We start from the raw sequence: 24,604 nt of genomic DNA, 5'->3' as shown, positions 1-24,604 counted from the left end.
TGGCACCTTCTGGAACATCCGTTGACTCAGCGGAGATTGATGTCAGGTTATTCTTGGCGTGACTGGAACCTAGGTCTCTTGGGGCATTTTGCGTTGCAGCACCCCCAGTCGTCTCAGAGACTGGCTGTGTTTCGAACCAGGCAATGGGAACAATGTCCTCCTCGTCTGAAGACTGGTCAAGCTCCGTTGTGCTGTTGGGAGTATTCTGACGTGTCCTAGGCTTTCTAGCTTGTTTGGGCTGAACACGCTCCTACGTTGGTGCAGCAAGAAATCCGCATGGGAGTAAGAGGTCGCGATGCAGCGTGCACTTGGGACCCTCACCATTCTCTGGTCTAACTGTATAGACTGGGAGGTCTCCAGCTTTCTTTACTACCACATGGACTGTGGACTCCCACTTATCAGCGACCTTGTGCTTTCCTCGAATACGCACGTTTCTGACGAGTACTCTGTCGCCAACGCCTAAAGCAGAAGGACTCACTCGCTTATCAAACCGAATCTTATTCCTCTCAGCTACCTTGGCAGCAGTCCTTGTGGCAACTTTGTAGCTCTGCTCAAGACGAGATTTAAGGTCCTGTACGTATTGGGAATGTGACTTGTGTCGCTGTTCTTTCACTGGTAACCCAAATGCGAGGTCGACAGGCAACCTTGGCTGGCGTCCAAACATTAGTTCATAAGGTGTGAACCCAGTCACCTCACTCTTGGTACAGTTATACGCGTGGACCAACGGCTTTACAAAGTCCTTCCAGTGAGATTTTTCTTGACTTCCCAGAGTGCCAAGCATGTCTAATAGAGTGCGGTTGAAGCGTTCCACCGGGTTGCCCCTCGGGTGGTATGGTGTTGTTCGTGTTTTGCGGATGCCCGCAATCTGACAGAGTTCCTTGATCAACCGCGACTCAAAATCAGGACCTTGGTCACTGTGCAGCTTCTCTGGGAATCCATAATGGATGATGAAATTGTCCCACAACCACTTTGCAACTGTTCGAGCCTTTTGATTTTGTGTCGGTCCAGCTACAGCATACTTGGTGAAGTGATCAGTGATCACGAGGATGTCCTTTGTGTTGCTTCTGTCCGGTTCAACAGACAAAAAGTCCATGCATACTAATTCGAGTGGTCGTGTCGTTGTTATATTCACCAGAGGTGCAGCTCTCTCAGGTAGAGCTTTCCTGCACACACACCTGGTACACGTCCTTATTTTCTTCTCAATGTCCGAAGCCATTCTTGGCCAGTAGAATCTAGCTCTGACTAGATCCACTGTGCGTTCCTTTTCCATGTGACCCATGTCGTTGTGCAGGCTTCTCAGAACCACATCCCGAAGTTCCTCAGGCAAGACTAACTGATGTTGTGGGTGTCCCTCTTCTAGGCGTGTTCTATAGAGGATGCCATCTCGGAGCTCAAATTCTCTCAACAAGAGAGGCAGATCTGGAAGCTCGGTTCTTAGCAGTGGCGGAGCAGGAGGGTGGCTTGCTGGGCTTAAGCCCGGGTTGTTTTTTCAGAAGCCCGGGGTCTTTTGGAGTGTAATTTTTTCATAGTTAGATGCCTGGCTGACAACTGTATAAAGCAAAAAACTACACACAATATTCGAAGCACATAGTGCACACTGTGGGAATTTACGACTGTGCGTAAATCCCCCCTAATATTGGTATGATCCGAGCTCAGGCACTAAGCGGGGCGGGGCAGCTGCTGCCTACGAGTGCGCTGTTGGAGAAACAGAGCTAGGCAGACAGAGGAGAACTGAAGTTTGACCAGGTACCAAAGCAAATCATTCGTACTGTACAAATAATGTAAATATGACGGTGTATCATGAAAGATTGATATCAAACTGACCACTTGACCCATATTACGTTACTTGCTCTTCAAGTGAATCAACAAATGGCGAAATGAAAAGCCGAACAACAACAATGCTGTTTCTTTAGAGAGTCTTAGCTTACATGTGTGTTTATTTCATATTTTCAGTTGTTACCCTCCACGGCTAAATAAATCGGTTTCAGTAATGCACTGATATACAAGAATGGACATAAGGGGCTTCTTTAAAAGAAAAAACTCTGGTAGTATTTTATATATTATGCTTTGTATGTTGTTCAGTATATTTCTATGCAAAACAAGAGGAACTTCAATACACAGCAGTATAGTCACAGTTTAAACCAGATATTTACATACACTTTATGGAAAACACAAGAACATTTTTTTTACTGTACAACATCAATTTAGAGTAAACTTGTTTTGTTTTGGATAAATAAATATTGAAATATCTTTTGAATTAGTTAAATGTCAGAATAAAGAGAGACAGAGCTGTCTATTTTTTATCACTTTCATCAAATTTAGGAGTACATATACACTAAGTTTATTGTTAATTAATAAGAAAACTCCAGACGATTCCATTCTGAGCTTAAGAAGCTTCTGATAGGTTAGTAGAGTCCATGTGAGTAAATTGGTGGCACACCTGTGGATGCATATAAGGCAAAACACAGAGCCTGTTTCTTTGAAATGGGAAAATCAAGAGACATCAACCAAAACACCAGAAAAAGAATTGTGGAGCTCCATAAGTGTGGCTCAATTTTGAATACAATTTGGTGCCATTTACAATTAAGAAATACAGATAGTTTCTCTCTTTACTCTTAAAGTTAACAAATATGTTTTTTATATTTATCAATCTAAAAAAATAAACATTTAGTCTGATTTGATGTTACAATTAAAAAAGTGTTTTTGTTTTGATCTGAAGAGTGTGTAAATATCTGGTTTCAACTGTATATTTGATGATTGTCAGCACAAAGAGGGAGAGAGAGGAACAGAGAGGGAGATGGAGAATGAGGACAGAACAGAGATGGAACAAGAGCAGGTGAGACACACATGTTAGTCAAATGGTTGTTTACCAAAAGTATCACCGTATCATAGGTACTCATGTATCTCGTACCTAGTGTTTCTTTTTAGGTTTGCTATTTTTCAAATTCTACATTCATTAAGTTATGCAGGCTTGTTTGCACAACAAGGCTAAATAATTATATAAATGTTTCTGAATCTAAATAGTGGACTTTGGTAAAATTAAAAAAATAGGTGTAGTGCAGGTCTATGATGATTTTTAGTGCTACTATCATCTAGTTCTGATTCTGGTTCTGTCTTGGTTAAATCCTAAGTAGTCCTGATTTTGAACTGTTGTAGTCCTGTTTTAATTCCGGATCAGTTCTGGGTCTGGTTGAATTGGGGTTTAGTCCTCGTGTCTTGATACAGCCCCGACTTTGTTCTGCCTTGCTGCTTAATTAAAAAACTAGTTTAAGGTGTCCTGCATATGTGATATATATTTTTCCCTATATGAAGTCATTTTTTTAACAAAACTCAAAACAGAGCCAATTAATCTTTCAGTCATTTCTAACCTCCCCCCCCCAAAAAAAAAATCCCACATGCATACTACCCTTTAGGGCTAAGCCCCGGGTGTTTCAAATGTCTGGCTCCGCCTCTGGTTCTTAGACTAGGTGGTGGTTTCACTCCGTGCTCAATCTGGGAAATGACATGCTTAATGCACTGATCAGCTTGTTGCTTGTCTCTGAGGTCCTCTTCTGAAAAGTTTGGGATGATGGGTAGTCCTCCAAGCCCGTCCTCATGCCCAAAACTGTCAGGCACCGCATCTGCAGAAATGGCCAGGCTTTCAACGAGGGAGATACTACCATCACAGTCCATTGCATTGTCGGCGCAATAGATAAGTTGTCTCTCACAAATGGCTTGAATGACCTCTGGATTAACCACTTCAATGTCTCCTGGGTCAGATAGGTGATGTTGAGTGAAACGACGTATCCTGTCCCACTCTTTCTGAGATGGTAGGTCATCACGCAGATTGCCGTGAGAGCGTCGCGACAATGCGTCAGCATCTCCATTTTGTTTCCCAGGGCGGTACTGGAGCTTAAAAGAGAAGGTGGAGAGTGCAGCCAGCCACCTATAACTGGTTGCATCGAGCTTGGCAGAAGTAAGTATGTAAGTGAGAGGATTACTGTCAGTGACCACCGTAAACTGATTGCCATACAGATAGTCACTGAACCTCTCTGTCACAGACCACTTCAATGCCAGGAACTCGAGCTTGTGAGCCGGGTAGCGGGATTCACTACGTGATAACCCTCTGCTAGCGTAGGCAACAACACGCAGCTGCCCCTCCTGCTCCTGATACAAGGCTGCTCCGAGGCCGGTGGAGCTTGCATCCGTGTGTAGGATGTAGGGCAATGTGGGATCTGCAAAGGCTAGAACTGGGGATGTTGTCAGTTTGTCTATAATCATTTCAAAGGCCTGCTGGCAAGCAGGTGTCCAACGGTCCAGAAATGGTTCTTTTGGGTGGTAGTACTGCCCACTCTTGTCTTTTGACTTGGAATGCTTCTGAACAGGTGGGTACCCCGATGTCAGATCATTCAGAGGCTTTACTATGCTTGAATAGCCTTTGATGAACTTCCTATAGTACCCGCAGAATCCCAAGAAGGCTCTCAGCTCTTTTAGGCGGTGAGGAACTGGCCAGGTCCTTAATGCTGCTATCTTCTCTGGGTCTGTTTCCACTCCCCGCTCCGACACCACATGTCCCAGATAACGAACTGAAGACTGGAAGAACTTGCTTTTTTCTGGAGACAGCTTCAGCCCATACTCCTTCAACCGGTTGAAAACCTTGATGAGTCTGGCTTCGTGTTCTTCTAAAGTCTTTGAAAAGACTATCAGGTCATCCAGAAAAACTACGACCTCCTTCAGGTTCATGTCACCCATGCACTTTTCCATCAGCCTCTGGAAGGTACTTGGGGCGTTCGTCACTCCTTGAGGCGTTCGTCACTCCTTGAGGCATGCGATTAAACTCCCAGAAACCAAGCGGGCAGACAAAGGCAGTCTTGGGCTTATCAGCTTCATCAACCTCAATCTGGTAATAACCAGACTTGAGGTCGAGAACACTGAACCACCTGGAACCAAAGAGTGCTGCGAAGGTGTCGTCCATCCCTGGGAATGCGTACGCATCCTTCACTGTCTGCAGGTTCAACTTCCTGTAATCAATACAGAGGCAAACTTGACCATTTTTCTTCCTGACCACAACAATGGGAGATGAAAATGGAGACTCGCTCTCACGAATCACTCCAGCATCAAGAAGTTCTTGAAGATGTTTTCTGACGGCTTCCACATCGTTTGGGTGGATCGGCCGGGCCCTGTGCTTGAGTGGTGTTTGGTCAGACAGCTTGATGTGATGTTTTACTTTATCTGTTTTCCCAAAGTCAATATCATCCACGGCAAAGACTTCAGGCATGCCATTCAGCTTTTCCACAATCCTGTCTCTCCACTCTGGAGAAATTTGAGATTCCCCAAAGTCAAAGACCAGTTTAGGTTTATCAGGGGACTTGGATCCAGGTAGCTTGGTTGGCTCCTGACCCTCCGTCGCACTCTGTTTGTGCGGTAGAATGGCCTGGATTGCATTGAGCTCAGCAATCACGCTCTTGGCCGAAATAGTGATGTCGCGCTCAGATGCATTAGAAATCACAACTGGTAGCCTGCATGGGGATCTAGTCGGTATGTTGAGGAGGCAGGCCTTTATTAGAAGTCCTCCAGGCAGAGATGATGTAGGGTACTCCACAATGGCACACTTCTCCGACTGGAATCCCTTGAGTGCTACGGTTCCCTCTAAAACAACAGTTTCTCCAGCCGGAACAACTTTCTTCTCTTTCCCATGCATCCTCACCACTCCAATGTTACTGTCGTGACATTGTTTATGTCGCAGTTGTAATACTTTCAGCACAGTCTTGTAGCCATCTGCTGAGGTGTTGTGGATCACTGGACCTTTCTCTTTGTGCATGTTATATGCCACATCAAGGGTGTTAGTTCCAATCAGTACATGAAAGCCAGATGTTCCACTGTCTGGGACCACTAAGGCCAACGTTGGGACATCACACTCCTTCCCCAGGAATTGTTCTGGGAAGGTGATGGTGATTTTAATGTAGCCCAAATAAGGCACGGGTAACCCATTGGCACCTTCAACTTCCAATAGATCATACAGTGGCTCTATCTGTGTTTCAAACAGATGTTGATCAAAGAAGGACTTGGTAACCGTAGTCACTTGTGAACCTGTGCCAATCAGACAGTTAAACTGTTTATCTTGGATCATCACTTGGCATGTAGTCTTTGTACCTATCAGTTTTGGGGAAACCTTCGAAAGGTGTTTCCTGACATTACACTGGTTCAAAGCAACACTTATTTTAGGTGTAGCGTCTTTATTAACAGGGCGCTGGTGAGCTGCTTCAGCCTCAGTTTGCCCTACAACTGAGGCTACATCTAAAAATTTTCACTGGGAGTTAGATGGTCTGTTGCATCCCAAAGACGCTGCTTTTCTCTTAAATGACTCCTTTTTTCATCAACGAGAGTGGGGTTTGGTTCGTTAGTGCAAGTTGAGGAAATATAGCCATCCTGACCACACTTGAAACAATACCAGGCTTTTGGCCTAGCGTTCTGTTTTGGATTGGATGGCTTCCAGCTTGTTGCTCTAGGGTTAAGTTTAGGTGGTACTGGTCGGCTGGATGAGTGCTCAGCGCTCCCCTTGGGTTTCGAGGCCTTTTGGGGTTTCTTTGACATCAGCGCGGTAAGCTGGCTCTGAAGAGATGCCACCTGCTGTTTGAGTTCCGCCAATGTGTTGGACTCGGGAGGAATCACTACTTGCTGGCTGCAGGCACATGTGCTTTGCGAGCTAGTAACGGCCTGCTGTCGATTTGAGCCTAGGTGCTTCTTCATGCGTGTGACCTTGACTGCATGTCTATCCTCTTCAGTATGGATCTGTAACAAGAGCTCTGCAAATGCTGGAGGGTGACTTTTCTTTTCTTCTAGGTTGAGGTCAGAGAGGTCTGCTTCTTCAGCAGCAATTCCTCCCCTCTTAACAGCAAGATTTAGAACAGCCTGGAGGCAGCAGAGGTAAGACGAAGCCTTTTCACCAGGATCCTGAAGAGTGTTCATAAACTGGGCGAAAAGTTCTTGGCCATCTTCAACAGTTCCAAAGGCTGCATCCAGCAGTTGAAGGTAAGTTTCAGGGGTAGCTTCAGAACTTAGCCTTTTGACAATATCTGCTGCGGGGGAGAAAAAGCTCTCAACCATTTTCCGAGACTTCTGAAGATTAGACAGAGTGGAATCTTTCCTGAGAAGCTCAGCATGTGATCGCCATGTGTCGTAGTCTCATTACTGGGTCTTGGGGTTTTTCCTGAAAATGGGTGAAGCTTGATGGGAAAATGTGGATGTGTGTTACAGTCACTTTTTCTTACAATGTGTTCAACGATTACTTTTTGAACTTCAGGAGGATGCAGGTCACTCTCCCTGATGGGTAGATTTGGCCTCAGGATTGTGGGTGACTTTGGTTCGGGGCAATCTTGACCGGAATCCATCAAGGAGGGACTTCTGAATGTTATGGTAAGGACTAATTCAATGGTTCATGCAGCACCCTCTGGTGGTTGTGCCGTGTGTATTTGTTGTTGCAGCTTGGCAATAAACAGAGTTGCCACGTTAAGACAGAGCTGTCCCAGTCTCGTTAATGGTGCTGCTATTATAAACCCGAGATCTACCAAAACATGGTGTCAGAAGTACTCTGGAGGGAAGAAGAACGTCACGAAAACGGAAGCTTTCTCACCGGAGAGAACTCGCCCTGCAAGTTTGCATTAACAGCAACAGTACGAGCTAAGCTAACAAATTAGCAAACGCTAACTAGCATCTCGCGACTAGCAGCATGGCAGCCGCGCCGGCAGCCTTCCAAGTATCACCGCCGCCGAAGTTCGACTTTTCAAAGCCAGAAGAGTGGCCGAAATGGATCCGACGCTTTGAGAGGTTCAGGATAGCATCCGGACTCGAGCTACAATCGGACGAAAACCAGGTTAACACTCTGATATATACAATGGGCGATGAAGCTGAAGACGTGATCACTTCGTTGAACCTGACCGAAGAGGAGGCGAGTGAGTACCACACTCTCAAAGACAAACTCGAGGCAGAAGAAGAAGAAATGTTATCTTTGAACGTGCAAAGTTCAACCAAAGGCAGCAAGAAGCAGGAGAGACTGCAGACGGGTTTATTACATCCCTATATGCCTTGGCTGAGCATTGTGGCTACGGGGCGCTGCACAGTGAAATGATAAGAGACAGACTCGTTGTCGGAATAAGAGACAAGAGGCTCTCGGAGCAACTGCAAATGGACGCAGAGCTCACGTTAGAAAAAGCAGTGATACGGATTCGCCAAAGTGAGCTTGTTAAGAAGCAGCAGGATCTTCTTAAAAACAACTTCAAGCAGGAAAATCTTTGTAACGTGGACATCATTAAAGCAAAAATAAAACACTTTAAACCAAGAAAGACTGTGCCACAAACCACAGAGAGGAATGTGAAAAGCCAATGCAACCGATGTGGAAAGACACCCTTTCACAGCAAGAACCTGTGCCCAGCCAAAGAGGTACTCTGCAATCAGTGTAAAAAGAAAGGTCACTATGCAAGAGTGTGCAGGTCTGGGGCAGTGGGAGAAATACGTGCAGCAGGTGGTGACAGTGAAGAAAGGGAGGTAGCATTTTTGGGAACAGTAGCCTCAGAGAGAACTGAGGATGCGTGGTTGACTAAAATAAAAGTTAACAATGTAAACTGCTGGCTCAAAATTGACACAGGAGCGGACGTAACCGTCTTGCCTGAAAAAGAGTACAATGCTCTAGCACAAAAACCACAGCTGCAACCCACAGATCTGAAACTGTATGGGGCGGGAATGTCTCCATTAGCAGTTAGAGGGAAATTTACTGCTAACCTGAGCACTCTAAGCAAAACTACAGTACAGCCTGTGTATGTAGTAGCAGACCTGACGCAAGGGTTACTTAGCCGCTCAGCAAGTGTAGCACTTGGGTTAGTGGCCAGAGTAGAAGCAGTGTCACTCACTTCGGTAGAGGCAGTAAAGCAGCAGTTTCCAAAACTATTCAGTGGGTTAGGCCGAATGGAGGGGGAATACAAAATTGAGCTTAAAGCAGACGCTAAACCATTTGCCCTGTCAACCCCAAGAAGGGTCCCGCTTCCCCTGTTGCCCAAAGTCAAAAGAGAGCTTGCTCGTATGGAAGAGTTAGGGGTAATCTCCAGAGTAGAGCAGCCTACTGACTGGTGTGCAGGAATGGTTCCAGTACCTAAACCAAACAGAGATGAAGTGCGTGTGTGCGTGGACTTGACCAAACTGAACAATTCTGTGAAAAGAGAAAGACACATGTTGCCATCAGTTGAGCACACACTAGGACAGCTAGAGGGCGCAAAGTTGTTCTCAAAACTCGATGCTAACTCAGGATTTTGGCAAATACCTTTGTCCAAGCAGTCAGCTCTTCTCACAACCTTCATCACACCATTCGGAAGGTACTGTTTCAATAGACTCTATTTCGGCATATCCTCAGCCCCTGAGCATTTTCAAAAACGAATGTCTCAGCTTTTGGAGGGGCTGGACGGAGTTGTCTGCCAAATGGATGACATTCTGGTTTATGCTGACACACAGACTCAGCACGACAAGAGACTGGTCGCAGTCCTTGAACGGCTCACAAAAGCAGGGGTGACTTTGAAAAGTGAGAAATGTGAGTTTGCAAAGACCTCAATCAAGTTCCTCGGACAGATCATTCACACTACAGGCGTCAAAGCGGACCCAGAAAAAGTGAAAGCGGTCAGCAACATGGAGGCACCCACCAATGTGGGTGGAGTGAGACGATTCCTAGGAATGGTTAATCATCTAGGCAAGTACCTTCCCCACTTAGCAGAGAAAACACAGCCGTTGAGAGAACTACTCAGTACCAAAAACATGTGGTGTTGGAGTGAGGCTCAACAAACAGCGTTTAACAACATTAAGTCAGAACTGAGTAAACCACCAAACTTAGCACTCTACAACCCCAAAGCACAAACAACAGTATCAGCTGATGCATCCTCCTATGGACTAGGAGCGGTGCTACTTCAGAAACAAGAGGATGACACAACCAAGCCAGTGGCCTTCGCTTCAAGAGCATTAACCCCCACAGAACAAAGGTATGCTCAAATAGAGAAGGAAGCGTTAGCCATAACCTGGGCATGCGAGCGATTCTCTGATTTTCTTATAGGCATTGAATTCCATGTTGAGACAGATCACAAGCCTTTAGTACCACTTTTGGGCTCCAAGAACTTAGACGAACTGCCACCACGAGTACAAAGACTGAGAATGAGATTAATGAGGTACTCTTTCACCATCTCACATGTCCCGGGCAAACACATCGCAACTGCAGACGTGCTGTCCAGAGCACCAGAAAGAACTGTTTGTGACGAGACATTAAGAGACGAAATGGACCTGTATGCACATCAGGTGATTTCAGGTCTTCCTGCAACAGAGGAGAGACTACAACAAATAAGAGAGCAGCAAGACAAAGACGAAACACTAAAACAAATCAAACTCTACTGCAAGAATGGCTGGCCGGACAAACTCAAAATACCAGGTCCATGTTTCCCATACCACCAGCATGCAGGGGACCTGACTGTTGAAAATGAACTTCTTCTAAAAGGTATGCGTATAGTTATTCCAAAGATATTACAAAAAGATGTTTTGACACGACTGCACACAGGTCACCAGGGCATTGTAAAGTCCAGGGAACGAGCCAAGCAGTCGGTATGGTGGCCAGGACTGAGCTCTCAACTACAACAGCTGGTAGCAGAATGTGAGACATGTGCAATGGTGAGACAGCAACCCAGAGAAACACTTATGCCAACTGAGTTTCCTACACGGCCGTGGGAGTTAGTTGGTGCTGATCTTTTTGAGTGGAGTAACAGCCAGTATTTGGTTGCAGTGGACTATTTCTCACGATACATAGAAATAGCTAAGCTGTCCTCTACCACATCAGCAGCAGTGATTGACCACTTAAAGTCCATATTCGCACGCCACGGCATTCCAACAGAGTTAAGGTCAGATAATGGCCCACAATTCTCCTCAGAACACTTCCAAAAGTTTGCTTCAGAGTGGGGCTTTGCCCACACCACTTCCAGCCCGAGATTCTGAAGCTGAAAGAGCAGTGAGAACAGTAAAGAGCCTTCTACAGAAAGAAGGAGACCCGTATCTCGCTCTCATGGCATATCGCGCCACACCACTTGCCAATGGACATAGCCCTGCAGAGCTTCTGATGGGGAGGAAACTTCGTACCACAGTTCCCATACTTCCATCCTGCCTCAACCCAGGCTGGACAAACCTCACTAAACTGAGAGAGAGAGAAGGGAAGGAGAAAGAAAAACAGTGGAAATGGTTCAACAACAGACACAGAGCACAAGACCTCACTGGACTACACCCAGGAGATCAAGTTTGGATCACAGACATGAAAACAAATGGGACTATATCAGGCAGAGCAGATACGCCACGGTCTTACCTTGTTGAGACCCCGAGGGGGCTTCTACGTCGAAACAGGAGCCATCTCATCACACTAAAAGGGACCAAGACTGAACCAACTGAACAACAAATCCCTGTCCTGCCAGAGAACAGCAGCAGCCCTGTTTCAAACCAGGTTCAGCAGTGTCTTATACCACCAAGTAACCAGACTACTGAAAGAAGATATCCTACAAGAGACAGAAACCCACCGAGGTACCTTAAGGACTTTGATTTAGGTAGAAGGTACTCTCGAGCACCTGAGTGACCAGCCCGGGGCAGAATAATCCCCTCACTCAGTTGAAGGACTGGGTTGTCTACCCCACCTTCATAGTTTGAATAAGTTCACACAGTTAAATAAAATAATAGTTATAAATAAAGGCAATAAATGTTTGTTACAGATTTGAGTTAATGTAACAGCCTTGGAGTATCCAGCTACAAGTTAAGTTGCAGTGATTTCAGTATTGACATAAAAGTGGATTAATACAGAAAACATTATAGTTTATAATGTACTCAGAAGGGGGGATGTTATGGTAAGGACTAATTCAATGGTTCATGCAGCACCCTCTGGTGGTTGTGCCGTGTGTATTTGTTGTTGCAGCTTGGCAATAAAAAAAGTCGCCACGTTAAGACAGAGCTGTCCCAGTCTCGTTAATGGTGCTGCTATTATAAACCCGAGATCTACCAAAACACTGAACATCCGGTGATCTGAGGTTTCAACTGTTTCAAGAGATGTGTTGAACGGTTTGGCTACAGATGCCTCATCAATGCTGTCTGTTCCAATTGCATCACTGATCTCTGACATCATGTCTCTCAGCGCTTCTTCGTATTCTTTCTCACTTAACTTTGCCAATTTCTTTATCTCATTGAGGTAGGTTTTGGTAACATTGCAGCCAACCTTTGTAGTGTAAATGCTAGCCAAAGCTTGAACGAGATACCTGACACTTGGGTTCTCTTTGAGTTCATGCGTGTAAGGCAAAAGAGGAGATAAGGCATCAACGGCGGCACCATCTTGATACTCAATAATCAGGTTTTTGTCAAACTCTTATTCAGCATCAGTTACTGAAACAAGCCTAAAAGAACAATAATTCCTCAGAAAGTCTATAATCTCCTCATCTTCTGGCGATTCAAGCAACCCACTCACAATCACTGCATTAGGGACTTTGATACCTGAGTTAGCTATGAACTCCATCTTTGGCAATGACGCTAAAACATTTAAACAACTGTTTTTCAAACAATTCCCCAAACTTGAGATATGTTTCACTGCTGACACTTAACTAGGCTCCTGGCTGGCTCGCCACTTTTGTAACAGGTATTACAATTAAATAATATGAGATACGCATTAAATTATTGTCTCGACAACTTTGGACTAGTATCAGAAAGTTCTAGGTAAGACTATGGAGCCTTGAAAGGATCAGCAGAGAAGGAACCACACAATGATAGATAAGATGTGATTTGAATAGAAACTGTATTGAAAGTTGTAAAGTTTACAAACCCTGCCTGTCTAAAGCCGGCTTCCTAAAGTGCACCTTTTTTACAGCATCACTTATCCGTACGTCACTGTCTTTGACTCTATTTTTGAGTAGCACATTAACAAATTTCCTTTGTTAGCATGTTTGGGTTTGTTTTGTTGTTGTTTTTTTACACCGTTGTTTGTCTGAACTTCAGTGGCCTTCAGTTGTAATTCCCCCCCCCGTGTGTATTTTTCAGTCATTCATTAACTGCACAGTAATAACATTTTTTAGGGGGAATGATCACAGGTTTTAACATGGCCAATAAGGTCTGAGCTTATTGATGAGTGCTGATAAGAGGATCTGGTGATACTGAATGGTGGCAGTTTGTCCTCACGTCACACTGAACTCCACTTGTGATTTTTGTCTTTCACAGATGCAACTTACAGATGCAACGCCAATCAGTTTAAGTGCAGAAATGGGAGGTGCATCACCCGCAGGTGGATTTGTGATGGAGATGATGATTGTGGTGATGGAACTGATGAGCTGCCCGCTAGCTGTGGTATGTTATCACATATCAGCTACACTTTACACTTGGGATTCTTGAGTTTTTTTATGCTTGACTGACCAATTTCTTGATAATTCTTTAATATTTAGAAAACAGTAAAAACACAGCAAGTTCACTAACTTACAATTCAAATGAAAAATATTTAGTTTTGGATCAAACTGTCACCACAGTGAATCAGAAACACATTAACAAAGTCACTGCAGCTTCTACAACTAAATGACTGTTTAGCTTTACGCCACAATAGCAAAAAGCTGTGTGTCTCTCTGCGGTCACGTGAAATGAGTCACGCTTCATGTTTCTCTCCTCAGGAGTCAAAATCTGTCGGGATTCGCAGTTCAACTGTGGCGATCCCATGAGCCAGTGCATACCAAAACACTGGCAATGTGACGGCAAAGCCGACTGTACTAACGGCGCTGATGAGAAAAACTGCAGTAAGTTTTCTACCAGAGCCGAGTTTTTCTACACCTCAAAGTTCATGCTAAAGCATCCACAAACAAGACACGTGTAACAGGTATTACAATTAAATAATATGAGATACGCATTAAATTATTGTCTCGACAACTTTGGACTAGTATCAGAAAGTTCTAGGTAAGACTATGGAGCCTTGAAAGGATCAGCAGAGAAGGAACCACACAATGATAGATAAGATGTGATTTGAATAGAAACTGTATTGAAAGTTGTAAAGTTTACAAACCCTGCCTGTCTAAAGCCGGCTTCCTAAAGTGCACAAACGCACATTAAAGGGCTCAAAAATAAAATCAAAACCAAACATCCTCTTTAAGGAAATTCTCCAAAGAGTTTCAATTAAAGAGCTTCCGCTCCTGTTGCTCAGTCCGCTTCTCTTTGGAAAGAGAAATTAGAGTTCCTTGTGTGTGTGTGTTTCTGTCCACTGGTTCTAACACTACCCGGGTAGATTTTTAAAGTGTTAGTCTTATCTGTGTTAAGGAATGTAGTTATAGTCCTGAGGTTCGCTGAAGATGGATCCCACGGCTGGCCACACCGTACTCTGGTCCATCTACAGTCGCTCTCTTGGGATTGGCTCGCCACTGAACCCACAGGGTTCAGATCACGAATGATCCAGTCCTGGTCAAAACCAATCAGAGCTCGTGGTGAGATAGCTCGCCCGGCTGACGCAGCTTCCCACGGCCGTATCTCACAGATTTCAGATCCGGGATCTTTCAGCTAATTTGGCGGTTGCCTCGTGAGTAATGGCTTTCACAACAGGAAATGTTGACTGACAGAAAGTCATCTCAAGGCATACTCGCCTCCTAGTGGCGGGGAGGGAAAATTACACCTCCAACCTTATTCAGCAGCACAACCCACAAATCTGATGTGGGTTAAACGCGACTAACTGAAAGTGTTTTTGGCAAGAATGAATTTTGTTCATTGTATAATATTAATATCTCAAAAGGGATTTGAAGAACAGACTTAAAGACAAGTAATCTTTAAAAAAAGAAGAAGCTAACACTAATAGTGTATTTATAATCCTGAAGTCTAGTTAATACATATAAATATATAAGTGTTGTTATTGTGTGGAGATCATGAGTTTCGTCGCGATAGTGTCCGGTGCATACCTAAAATCTTTGTTTGTGACAGTGACAACGATTGCTCAGATGGCTCAGATGAGGCTTCCTGTCCCAAACCCAACTATACACAGTTAAAAAAAAAAGTATTATTCCGGCAGCTGGGGCGCCAAAATAATACCGTAAAATAACAGAAAATAACTTTCTCATAAAAATACGGTTATTTTCAGTAATGAAAATACAGTTTGTTGCCCTAAGTTTACATAGGATTTTGCCTTTTTCAAAAGCTCGTAAACATTAAATTAGGAACATTTTAATGTGATCAAACAATGAAATTACCTATATATATAGGTAAAAAAAAAAAAAAACATCCTAAAAAATCAGCAATATTCCGGCAGCTGGGGCGCCAAAATAATACCGTAAAATAACAGAAAATAACTGTCACTTGAAAATACGGTTATTTTTAGTAATGAAAATACAGTTTGTTTCCCTATTTTTATATGGGATTTTGTCTTTTACAAATGCTTTTAAACATCAAATTAGGAACATTTTAATGTGCTCAAACAATGAAATTACCTATAAACAAGGTCAATGAATGTGGCAATATGAATAATAATGCTTAAATTTACAGAAATATACAGTTAATGATATTGACACCAACTGTTATTTGATGTAAAAAACTTATTTGTCCAATTATATTTGATGTAATACTACAGTATACAACAAAAAATTATTTGATTTCTCTTTCAAAACGTGTCAAAAAATAGATATTGGATTTAAAATTACAATTTACTGTTGATTCTAGATAATATCAAATATAGTTCCTAAGTGTAATCTAACATAGATTTCGTGAATATGTACTGGACTTCCAATTTGAATTAAGTGTGCTCCCTGTAAGATTGTTGGTTTTATCTGTAACAAAACATCCAAAGAACACTTATTAAACAAAACCCCTGATTATAATTACATCAAGATTATGTTAATTCTTGATCATATGTTGTGTATGAGTAGTTTTTACATGTTTATTTTACTTATAAGACATGAAACATGGTTTCAATCATTAACATGGATTTTATTGACTAAAAGATAACCCTTCCTGGAACAATCCAAGAACACTAACACTTATGCATGAACAAAGGCACATAGAAAAAAAAATCCAATTCAAACACACATTTGAGCACAAAAGAAGGGGACGATGCCACCTCGAACGTTCATCTGCCTCCCCACATCTGGAACAACGAAAAGGGGAATATTTGAGGCACATAACCTGCAGGTTTAGAAGTAGCTCTAGCTTTCTGAAAGTCTCACATTTAGGGCTGCTGCTGGCCATTTGCGTTCCCTTGGAGAAATTTGCAATGTAATTAGCCTCATTGGTATGCTGATTATACTTAACTGACAAGTTAAGTCAGTCTATTACAATGAACTGAGATGAAGATAATATTTAAGACAAAGCTACACCTATCGCAGGACAGAGTGACAGAGAAGCCTGTCAGCAGACAGTAACATACTAACTGGCTAGCAGTAATGCTAGCTAAATGTGAATAGGATTTGCAGCCAATATTTCACTTTTCCCGTATCAAGCGGGTCACCCGAGCTGTTGACATTGACCATGAACAGGAGACCAGTGCTACTGAACAACAGATAAGGTTATCCTCAGGATAAAAATAAGAACTTTTTATGCTCTCCACTCGTATTCTGCAATTTTGGTGATCAACGTCAGAACCTTTGCATTGACTGCAAGGTTTTTCTTAGACGTGTTCCGCTCCACTTTGGGTTTATCTTAAGGCACCTGTCGAATGAAAAACAACTTCATTAAGAAACTGAGGACTGGACTGTATGTTTTTCACGTTTGCAATGAATCTAAGTGTAGATTGAGCTTGCTTTTGAGTGCGTGTTTGGACATACAGGTCATTGTGAAACAGAGAGGTGATGCAAAGATGTTTGGTTAACCTGTGAGTCTTTCAAATACTGTTTCAGGGTAGTGAAACATCTATGAACATCTACTACTCAAATGTCTCTTTCTATAACTTGCCATGTGCATGAATCAAGGATATTTCAGAGACGGCCATCTGAAACGCAAATATTAGTTATTTGTTGATTTATCAATCTATAATTCATCTCAACACTCAAGCATTGCTCAGTCTTATGCGTTTTAGCTGCAAATTAAAGGAGATCTGATTATTTGATTTGGATTGCATACTATAGATTTCACTGTCTCATCATTCTTATATTTCAATGCATAGAATTTACCGTTGCAAGAATTCCAAGGTTGCTGCTTGGGCTACTGGATAAGAAATGTTCATGCAGTAGTAAGAGCCAAACATCAGGATAAGTGCGTCGCTGAAGATAGTGATATGGCCATTCACAAGATAGTGATATGGCCATTCACAATGGCATGGTCCACAGATAACATGAAGTGCTAGGATGCAAAAGTAGAGTTTCCTGTTGTGTACATGAACAAGAGACAAGGGGACAAAAAAAAACAAGTCCACACATGACTCAAACAACTAACTGCAATGTTACCACTGATGTATATCAATTACATACACTGGCATGCAGTTTGGGCCCCCCAGTCAACTGCAAGGTGTTGAAACTTTTGCTGTGGGCCCTTTCCTTTTCTGATTACAAAAACATAAAAAAATATGAAAATGTTTTTATTTAAAATTAAATGTCATCTGTAACTTTATGCCATTTGGAGAATATTTCATCTTCCACTTGCTTAACTGTTCACATGAATTAAAATTTTGACAATGGGTGCCCAAAAATTTACTTAAAGCACCACAACTGCGACAGGTGTAATCTTTTGACATCTTGAAATGCAGCACAATGCTCACCTTTACACCTTACTGAATAAATTTGAGAACTCATGCCACAAATCTGCAGAGGAAGAAAAAAAAACGTATAAATCATGAAACCTGCCAAAATCCAAATACATGTCTGCAATGTACGTTTATATGTAGTCAAATAATTCACCTCAGCTGCTTTAGCCTACTTCCTCTCCACAAAATAAAAGAAAATACTTGGCTTAGCCCAGACCTTCCCAAAGTGTGGGGCCCGCCCCCTAGGGGTGGCGCAGAGCCATGGCAGGGGGGGCGCGGGATGAAAAGGGGGAAAAAAAAACTCTTGGACACTGCTAGCACGGGGCGCCTACAGAAACGCAAAGCAGGAGATGAAGCATAGCTGAATATGTTTCCAAACCAACTTCATTCTAAGCCAAAGACTAGAAAATATGGTGAAGCAAATCTTCCCTTTGGCTTCACCTGCACAAGGGCCAAGGTAGGTCTTCCCTGCAGAATTGCTTTTCCCTTCGTTGGGAGCAGCGCTGGGCTGTTTAAATCACGGACAAACAGTATCCCACATTCGTGATTTAGTTCACAAACACTTCTTGTAATGACTAACTACTCCTGACATTTTGGAGATATACATACTATACTATACTTTACACAGTAAAGTTACAGCAGGATACAAATAATATCAGGCTGATCCTGCCACGATTTGTTCCCCCGGTTCAAATCACGGACAAACAGTATCCCACAGCTGTTTATGTTTTTAAACCTATTTTGCACAGAGAGGCATTTTTTGAAAAATGTATTGATAGCAATGTTGAATATTATTACACAGGAAAAAAAACAACTACACGTAAAATAATCACATCGTGACACCTCTGCCTTGTAAATGGAGGGACATTAACTGCGTGTTTATATGTAAGCGTGTAAAACCTGCAGATAGTCATATTAACAGTATTTTGTCTCTATCTGCCATTCTGCAATTCATCTCATGTAAACAATAACGTGCAGCGTGACGTGAAAAGAGGCACATACCTTTGACATTGCGTGACGAACTCTGTATTCCTCGTCCACACGTAAACGCAAAAAAGGAGTTTTAAAAAAAATCTCAGTTTTCGGTGATTCGAAACGCCGTTTACATGTGGACTAAACAGCTGCGTTTTCAAAAATACCCGTGTAGGTGCGGATGTAGCGTAAATTAGTTAGTAGTTTATTTTCTTACTACCTGTAATTTATTGCAGATTAGTTGTATTTGCTTAATTTTTTACTAAATGTTTGAGGTGTGACATAAACCGCAATGAAGCAAAATATGGGTGTGTGTGGTTGGAGGATGTGTGCGTGTGCACGCGGGGGGGCGCCAACGTTTTTCTTGAAAACAAAGGGGGGGTCAGCAAAAAAAGTTTGGGAACCACTGGCTTAGCCTTTACATGTCCATTACATTTTACAGGGCAAAGCTAGCACAGTGGGCTACTTCTATTTCCCTAACTTCATCACGCAGCACATCTTGGTGCGCACGAGCGTCTTAAGTTATTAGACGCTCGTGCGTCTTCTTAAGTTGCATACTTAATTTCACATTAAGTCAAATGCATCAGTGGCCGCTGTCGTTGCGGGCCCCCTAGCGGTGTAGAAACTATCCGCGTTGCAACTGCTGTGTTTACACGGTCTCAGAAAGCTGGCAGCTACCAAATTAGCAAACAACAACTCTGCTAGCCTGCAAGCTAGCGGCTGGTCTAACTACACCTTATACTAGGGCTGCTCGATTATGGCAAAAATGATAATCACGATTATTTTCACTGAAATTGAGATCTCGATTATTTGACGATATTTATTTAACAATAACAATGTATTGAATAATGACTTTAAAGATTGCCAAAAAATAATATAAAATAGTGTGCAAATACTGATAACAGTGCAAATGTTTGCAATATAAAAAATAAATGAAAAATGTAAACATCTATGTTTAGTGAACTTTGCAGTGTTGCTCTGTGGTGCAGCTACGACATTGTAGCAAAGTTTACACACTATGTCTACTTGATCCACGTCTGACTCCGCGAACCCATAATGTTTCCACACCACTGAAGTTTTTTTTACCTCTCTTTTCAACCAACGGCAGTCACTCTCCTCTCCAAATAACTTCTGCTTAGCTTTCCGAGCTTCCCTCGGGTCCTCTTAATCAGCGGTCCCCAACCCCCGGGCCTCGGACCGGTACCGGTCCGTGAGTCCCGAGAGTTGAGGCTCAGGTGTGAAATGTATAGTTTTCAGGGTTTTTATCGGTTTTCAGCGTTATTTTGTTATCGTTTTTATCGTTTACTCGGTTTTCCTTGGTCTTTTCACTTGTGTTATGAATACATTTTCTTTTTTTCGGTACCGGTACTAGTTTTATTTTGTTGTATTTATCCGCGACACCTTAAAGGCCGGTCCATGAAAATATTGTCGGGCATAAACCGGTCCGTGGGGACCGCTGCTCTTAATTGTTGTGACACGTGTTCGAAATGCAGAGAGGTGCGCTCGATTTGCCACACGGAGCAGCGCGAGATTAAAGCACGAGGGAGGGGCTAATAATCGGCTCAGTCATTTTTAATGATTGTTGAAAGCCCAGATCGTAATCGTGATTAAAATTCGATTAATTGAGCAGCCCTACCTTATACTGACAGATGACGTGCTTTGCCTTCATAGCTAGGGATTCCATGCCTTTTACCGTCTCAGTAAACTACGAGCCATAGTGGTCGAGCAATGCCAAGTTAATTCTACTAAGCTGAGTTTGATATACTTGCCTTGCAGCACTGCATGGATGATCTTTCACCAACCTCTCTCTTCCACCGCGCTTTCCACAGTCATATGCGCGACCTTGCGGTTGTTAGTTCAAATTCCTCATGTCGTTATTTGTCCCAACATCCAATAGCATGTCACATTGTTTTCATGACCGCGCCCTCTCACCCCAGGTGCAGAGGCCTATTTCTGTTCAGGTTCAGGAATGTTGTGAATACTTTGAGCTTTATATTAATTGCAATTCCTACCTCGACATTTATTTTTAATTTTTTATATAATTAGCACAGTGTGGCCTTGCAAGTTTTTATATGTTTTTTTTTCGTTTTTATTCCTATTAATTATATTTTCACTTTTTACCTCTGAATTATTGAAACAGTGCTAGATGACATTTTCAGCAAATACTCTTTATTTATTTAAATATATTTATTTAATTATTAATTGTTCTCGTTAATTTTTAGATCATTTTCTATATTTTTCCATAGTTTTCATTTGAATTTAACAGTTCAATCTTTCAAATAACGGACAAATATTTGTGAAAGTATGATACATTTGTGAATGTATTTTAACAATCTAAATATGCATATGTACAGAAAAATATATTTAAAAACAAGAATATTGTGTTTTATTACATTTACAGTGATGTTATGTTATTTTTCTTTTGACATGTAAAATCACAGTCTATTTATATAAATTTAATGATATTCTAGAAAAACAGTACAAAACTGTAAAATATACAGTAAATTACTTTTTTTTTTTTTTTACAGTGTAACCCTCACTCCTTCCATTGCAATGACTCAAGGTATTGATATCATAATTGATCGATTTCTAACTCCTATCCTCCCCTTTTGTTTCACCACAGCGGCCAAATATTGTGACAATCATGAGTTTCGTTGTGCCAATGGCCAGTGCATATCCAAGAGCTTTGTTTGCGACAGCAACGAAACCTGCTCAGATGGCTCAGATGAGGTTTCCTGTTCCAACACCACCTGTAACTCTCGCTCCTTCCAGTGCAACAACTCAATGTGTGTGCCTGCGATATGGCGCTGCGATGGAGACATTGACTGTCTCGATGGGTCTGACGAGTGGCCCCAGAACTGTGAGGGAAGGGAACCAGAGAAGAAAACACGCTGCCAAACTCATGAGTTCCAGTGTGTGAATGGGGGTTGTATCAAAGACAACTGGAAGTGTGATGGAAAGTTTGACTGCCAGGATCGTTCAGATGAGACTAACTGCAGTGAGCTTTTTTACTTTTTATACAATTCCCACTGTGTCTTTGGGCACCTTGTTACCTGCATTTTGACACAAAAACAGATCATTTCTTCTTTTTAATCAGAGATCAGCATCAAGTCATTTAAACTTCTGGGAAATTGATCTGGTCAGTTAAGTAGCAGAGGGGCTGTTTTATCAGTTTCCGCTTTGGTGTGAAAGAAATTAAAAACAGGTGCACTAGAGGGACAACACTGAACTCCTCCAAAAAAGGAATGGTTTCACAAGTGAAGCCCACTGACATTTTTCACTCCTCATCTGTTCTGACTGTTTTTTCACTAGCTTTGGATTTGGTTAGGGTCAGGTGGTGCGAATGTCTCTGACTAAACAATCAGAAACAGACTACACGAGGATGGCCAAGGACACAGCATCCTCTAGTGCAGCGGTTTTTGCACCACGGGTTGGTTCATGTCCGATGTTATTTTCACAGACTGGCCTTTCAGGTGTCGCTGATAAATAGTACAAAATAAAACCAGTACCGGTACCCCCCCAAAAAAGCAGATTTATTCATAACACACGGGAAAAGACCCAGGTAAACTGAGTTAACGATAAAAACGATAGAAAAATAATCATAAAAAGTACCGGTCTGTGGCCCAGGGGTTGGGGACCACTTCTCTAGTGGACCCTGTGTTCAATCCCAGCATGGAGTCTGATTGTCATTGGAATACTAGAATTGTCAGGTCCACCATTTGTGTCCTGTGCTTCTCACAGATGATACCAACCTCACCCTGAGAGTATGTGGCAGATTTAAAAGGGTGTTGAGCCAATGAGAACATTAACCTGCCTGTATGATGGCTCAGAAGTTTGGTGGTTGGTCACTGATGGTCTGGGTGGGCATATCCATGAAGGGATGCACAGACCACAAACTTGGCAATGGCACCCTGCCTCTCTTGAGGCATCACAATGGAATCCTTGGTCTTTTTGTCAAAGTAAGGGTTGACAGTGGGTCAGACCATGGACACCACTGCTGTGGGGTCCTGGTGCATGCCTGGCCTCATGCGGTGATAGTAAACAGACAGATCCTGGATGATGAAGGAATTGATACCACTGACTGGCCCCCATGTTCACCTGACCTAAATCTTATAGAACAGCTCTGGAGATATTATGATTCAGTTCGTCCAACACAGCCATACTGCACCTCTGGCTGTCCAGGAGCTGAGTGATGCCCTGGTCCAGATCTGTGAGGAGATACCCGATGACATCAGTCATCTCATTAATAGCATGTCCCGATGTTGTCAGGCACCATACAAGAAGTGGGGGCCATATTCACTGCTAAAGAGCAGACTTACTAAAGATGCGGTGTTAGATTAAATAAGTGTTTTTTATGTGTCACCTATCTGAATATTACTGGTCATTGATTGTTATGTTCAGAAACGCATTAGTAAAGCTTCTGCATGTGAGTTTTCAGTCGGCTAATCATCTTTTGTTCATGAATATTATTTAAAATATTTCTGCCTCTTTGTCTCTACAGGCAACAACGAGTGTTTGACCGGAAATGGCGGATGCTCTCACCACTGCAACGATCTAAAGATTGGATACAACTGCTCATGCCCTGCTGGATACAGGTTAAAAGCAGACAACAAAACCTGTGAAGGTGAGAGAACAGACACATTTCTGCACCCTAACAAGCAGGCCATGGGTCATAAACATGTGATTTAAGAAAGTTTATTAGAAACTACTTTTTTTAAGAATCCAAAGATGCCAAGTTCTTTCTTCTATTTGTTTGTTTGCAGACATCGATGAATGCACTGAGCCGGACACTTGCATTCAGATTTGCATCAACCTGCCAGGCAGCTACAAGTGTGATTGTGAAGAGGGCTATGAGATTGAACCTGCCACCAAGACCTGTATAAAAAAGTTAGATTTAAAAAGTTAATGCATTGGTATTGATGACCAATATTAATACTGCATTTTACTATACTGCCACCAATTGTCTGTTTTGTCGTATCCACTTATGGATGCCAACAGGAGGACACATGACCAAATCTTGGAATAAACATAACCATGTAACACTCACTGAGTTACAGGAAATGTTTGAAATGTCAAACATGGGTCTTAAGGTCAAATATTGCCATCATAAGTTTCACTATTAAAACATTAGCTTCCTTTAAATCAGTTACCTGTATTTTCTAATTTTTGGACAAACTGTAAATAATTCCTTACATAACCTGAAGTCTGTGCTTTACTCAATATTGTTTCACACTTTTAAGGAAGTAAACACTGAAGGCCAACTGAGCTGTGTTTTAACACAGTCTTAAGCTGCTGCCTGACCTTCCGTATATCCTCTGGATATGAACAGAGCTGATGTTTCACCTCTGCCTCACTTTGATGATGTTTTGTGACAACAGTCTCTGGACCTGCTGTGATTTCTGAGGTGTGTGTACATCACATGTTTCTGACTGTTTAGGTTGGAAAGCCAGCCAGCTGTGTACGCAGGGTGTTTCCAGACTTCTCAGAAGCTCTTATTTGTCTGAGGTTCGATGGAGCTGAGGCCGAGTCACTCTCCACTACTTTACAGAATAAAAACCTTGCTGCTGCTGCTTACCTGTTACACTTCCAGTATGAGCACTTACAACTTGTAGAATTCAGGAATCACAAGGTTGTAATACATGAGTAATGTAACTTGTTCTTCTGCTGATGTGTGGTGACTTTGGGACTTCAGAACAGTTTCATTATTTCGGCACTTTTTCTGCTTTGGATTTTGGACACTGGCTCCTCTCTGTGGCTGTGTGGTGTTGGATATACTGCATAGAGTATTTTCAGATTATAATTTCAATGCACGGATGTACCGCTTGCAAAATCATTATAATTTATGGACACATAGCTAGTTACCTCTTCTACCACACATGTAGCGTAGTTTACATACACTCATCATGGGCATTAATGTCA

General features: G+C 42.4%; 1 protein-coding gene across 1 annotated transcript in view; it reads left to right on the top strand.

Moving 5' to 3' along the window:
- The window catches only part of LOC146385420 (uncharacterized), a 30,147-nt gene extending 5,747 nt beyond the window's left edge, over window positions 1–24,400 (top strand). Inside the window, exons 5-9 of the mRNA XM_084931099.1 lie at window positions 13,240–13,365; window positions 13,680–13,802; window positions 21,309–21,683; window positions 23,187–23,309; window positions 23,449–24,400. Coding sequence (XP_084787225.1) covers window positions 13,240–13,365; window positions 13,680–13,802; window positions 21,309–21,683; window positions 23,187–23,309; window positions 23,449–23,591 — 890 coding nt within the window. The 3' untranslated portion in view covers window positions 23,592–24,400. The remainder of the gene's footprint in view (window positions 1–13,239; window positions 13,366–13,679; window positions 13,803–21,308; window positions 21,684–23,186; window positions 23,310–23,448) is intronic.
- The last annotated feature ends 204 nt before the right edge of the window (window positions 24,401–24,604 follow it).

Source organism: Perissodus microlepis, chromosome 6 (assembly GCF_051167445.1).
Source record: "Perissodus microlepis isolate ML-2025 ecotype Zambia chromosome 6, ASM5116744v1, whole genome shotgun sequence".
In the NCBI taxonomy this organism is placed as follows: Eukaryota; Metazoa; Chordata; class Actinopteri; order Cichliformes; family Cichlidae; genus Perissodus; species Perissodus microlepis.
This window is presented reverse-complemented; position numbering and strand designations above follow the sequence as displayed.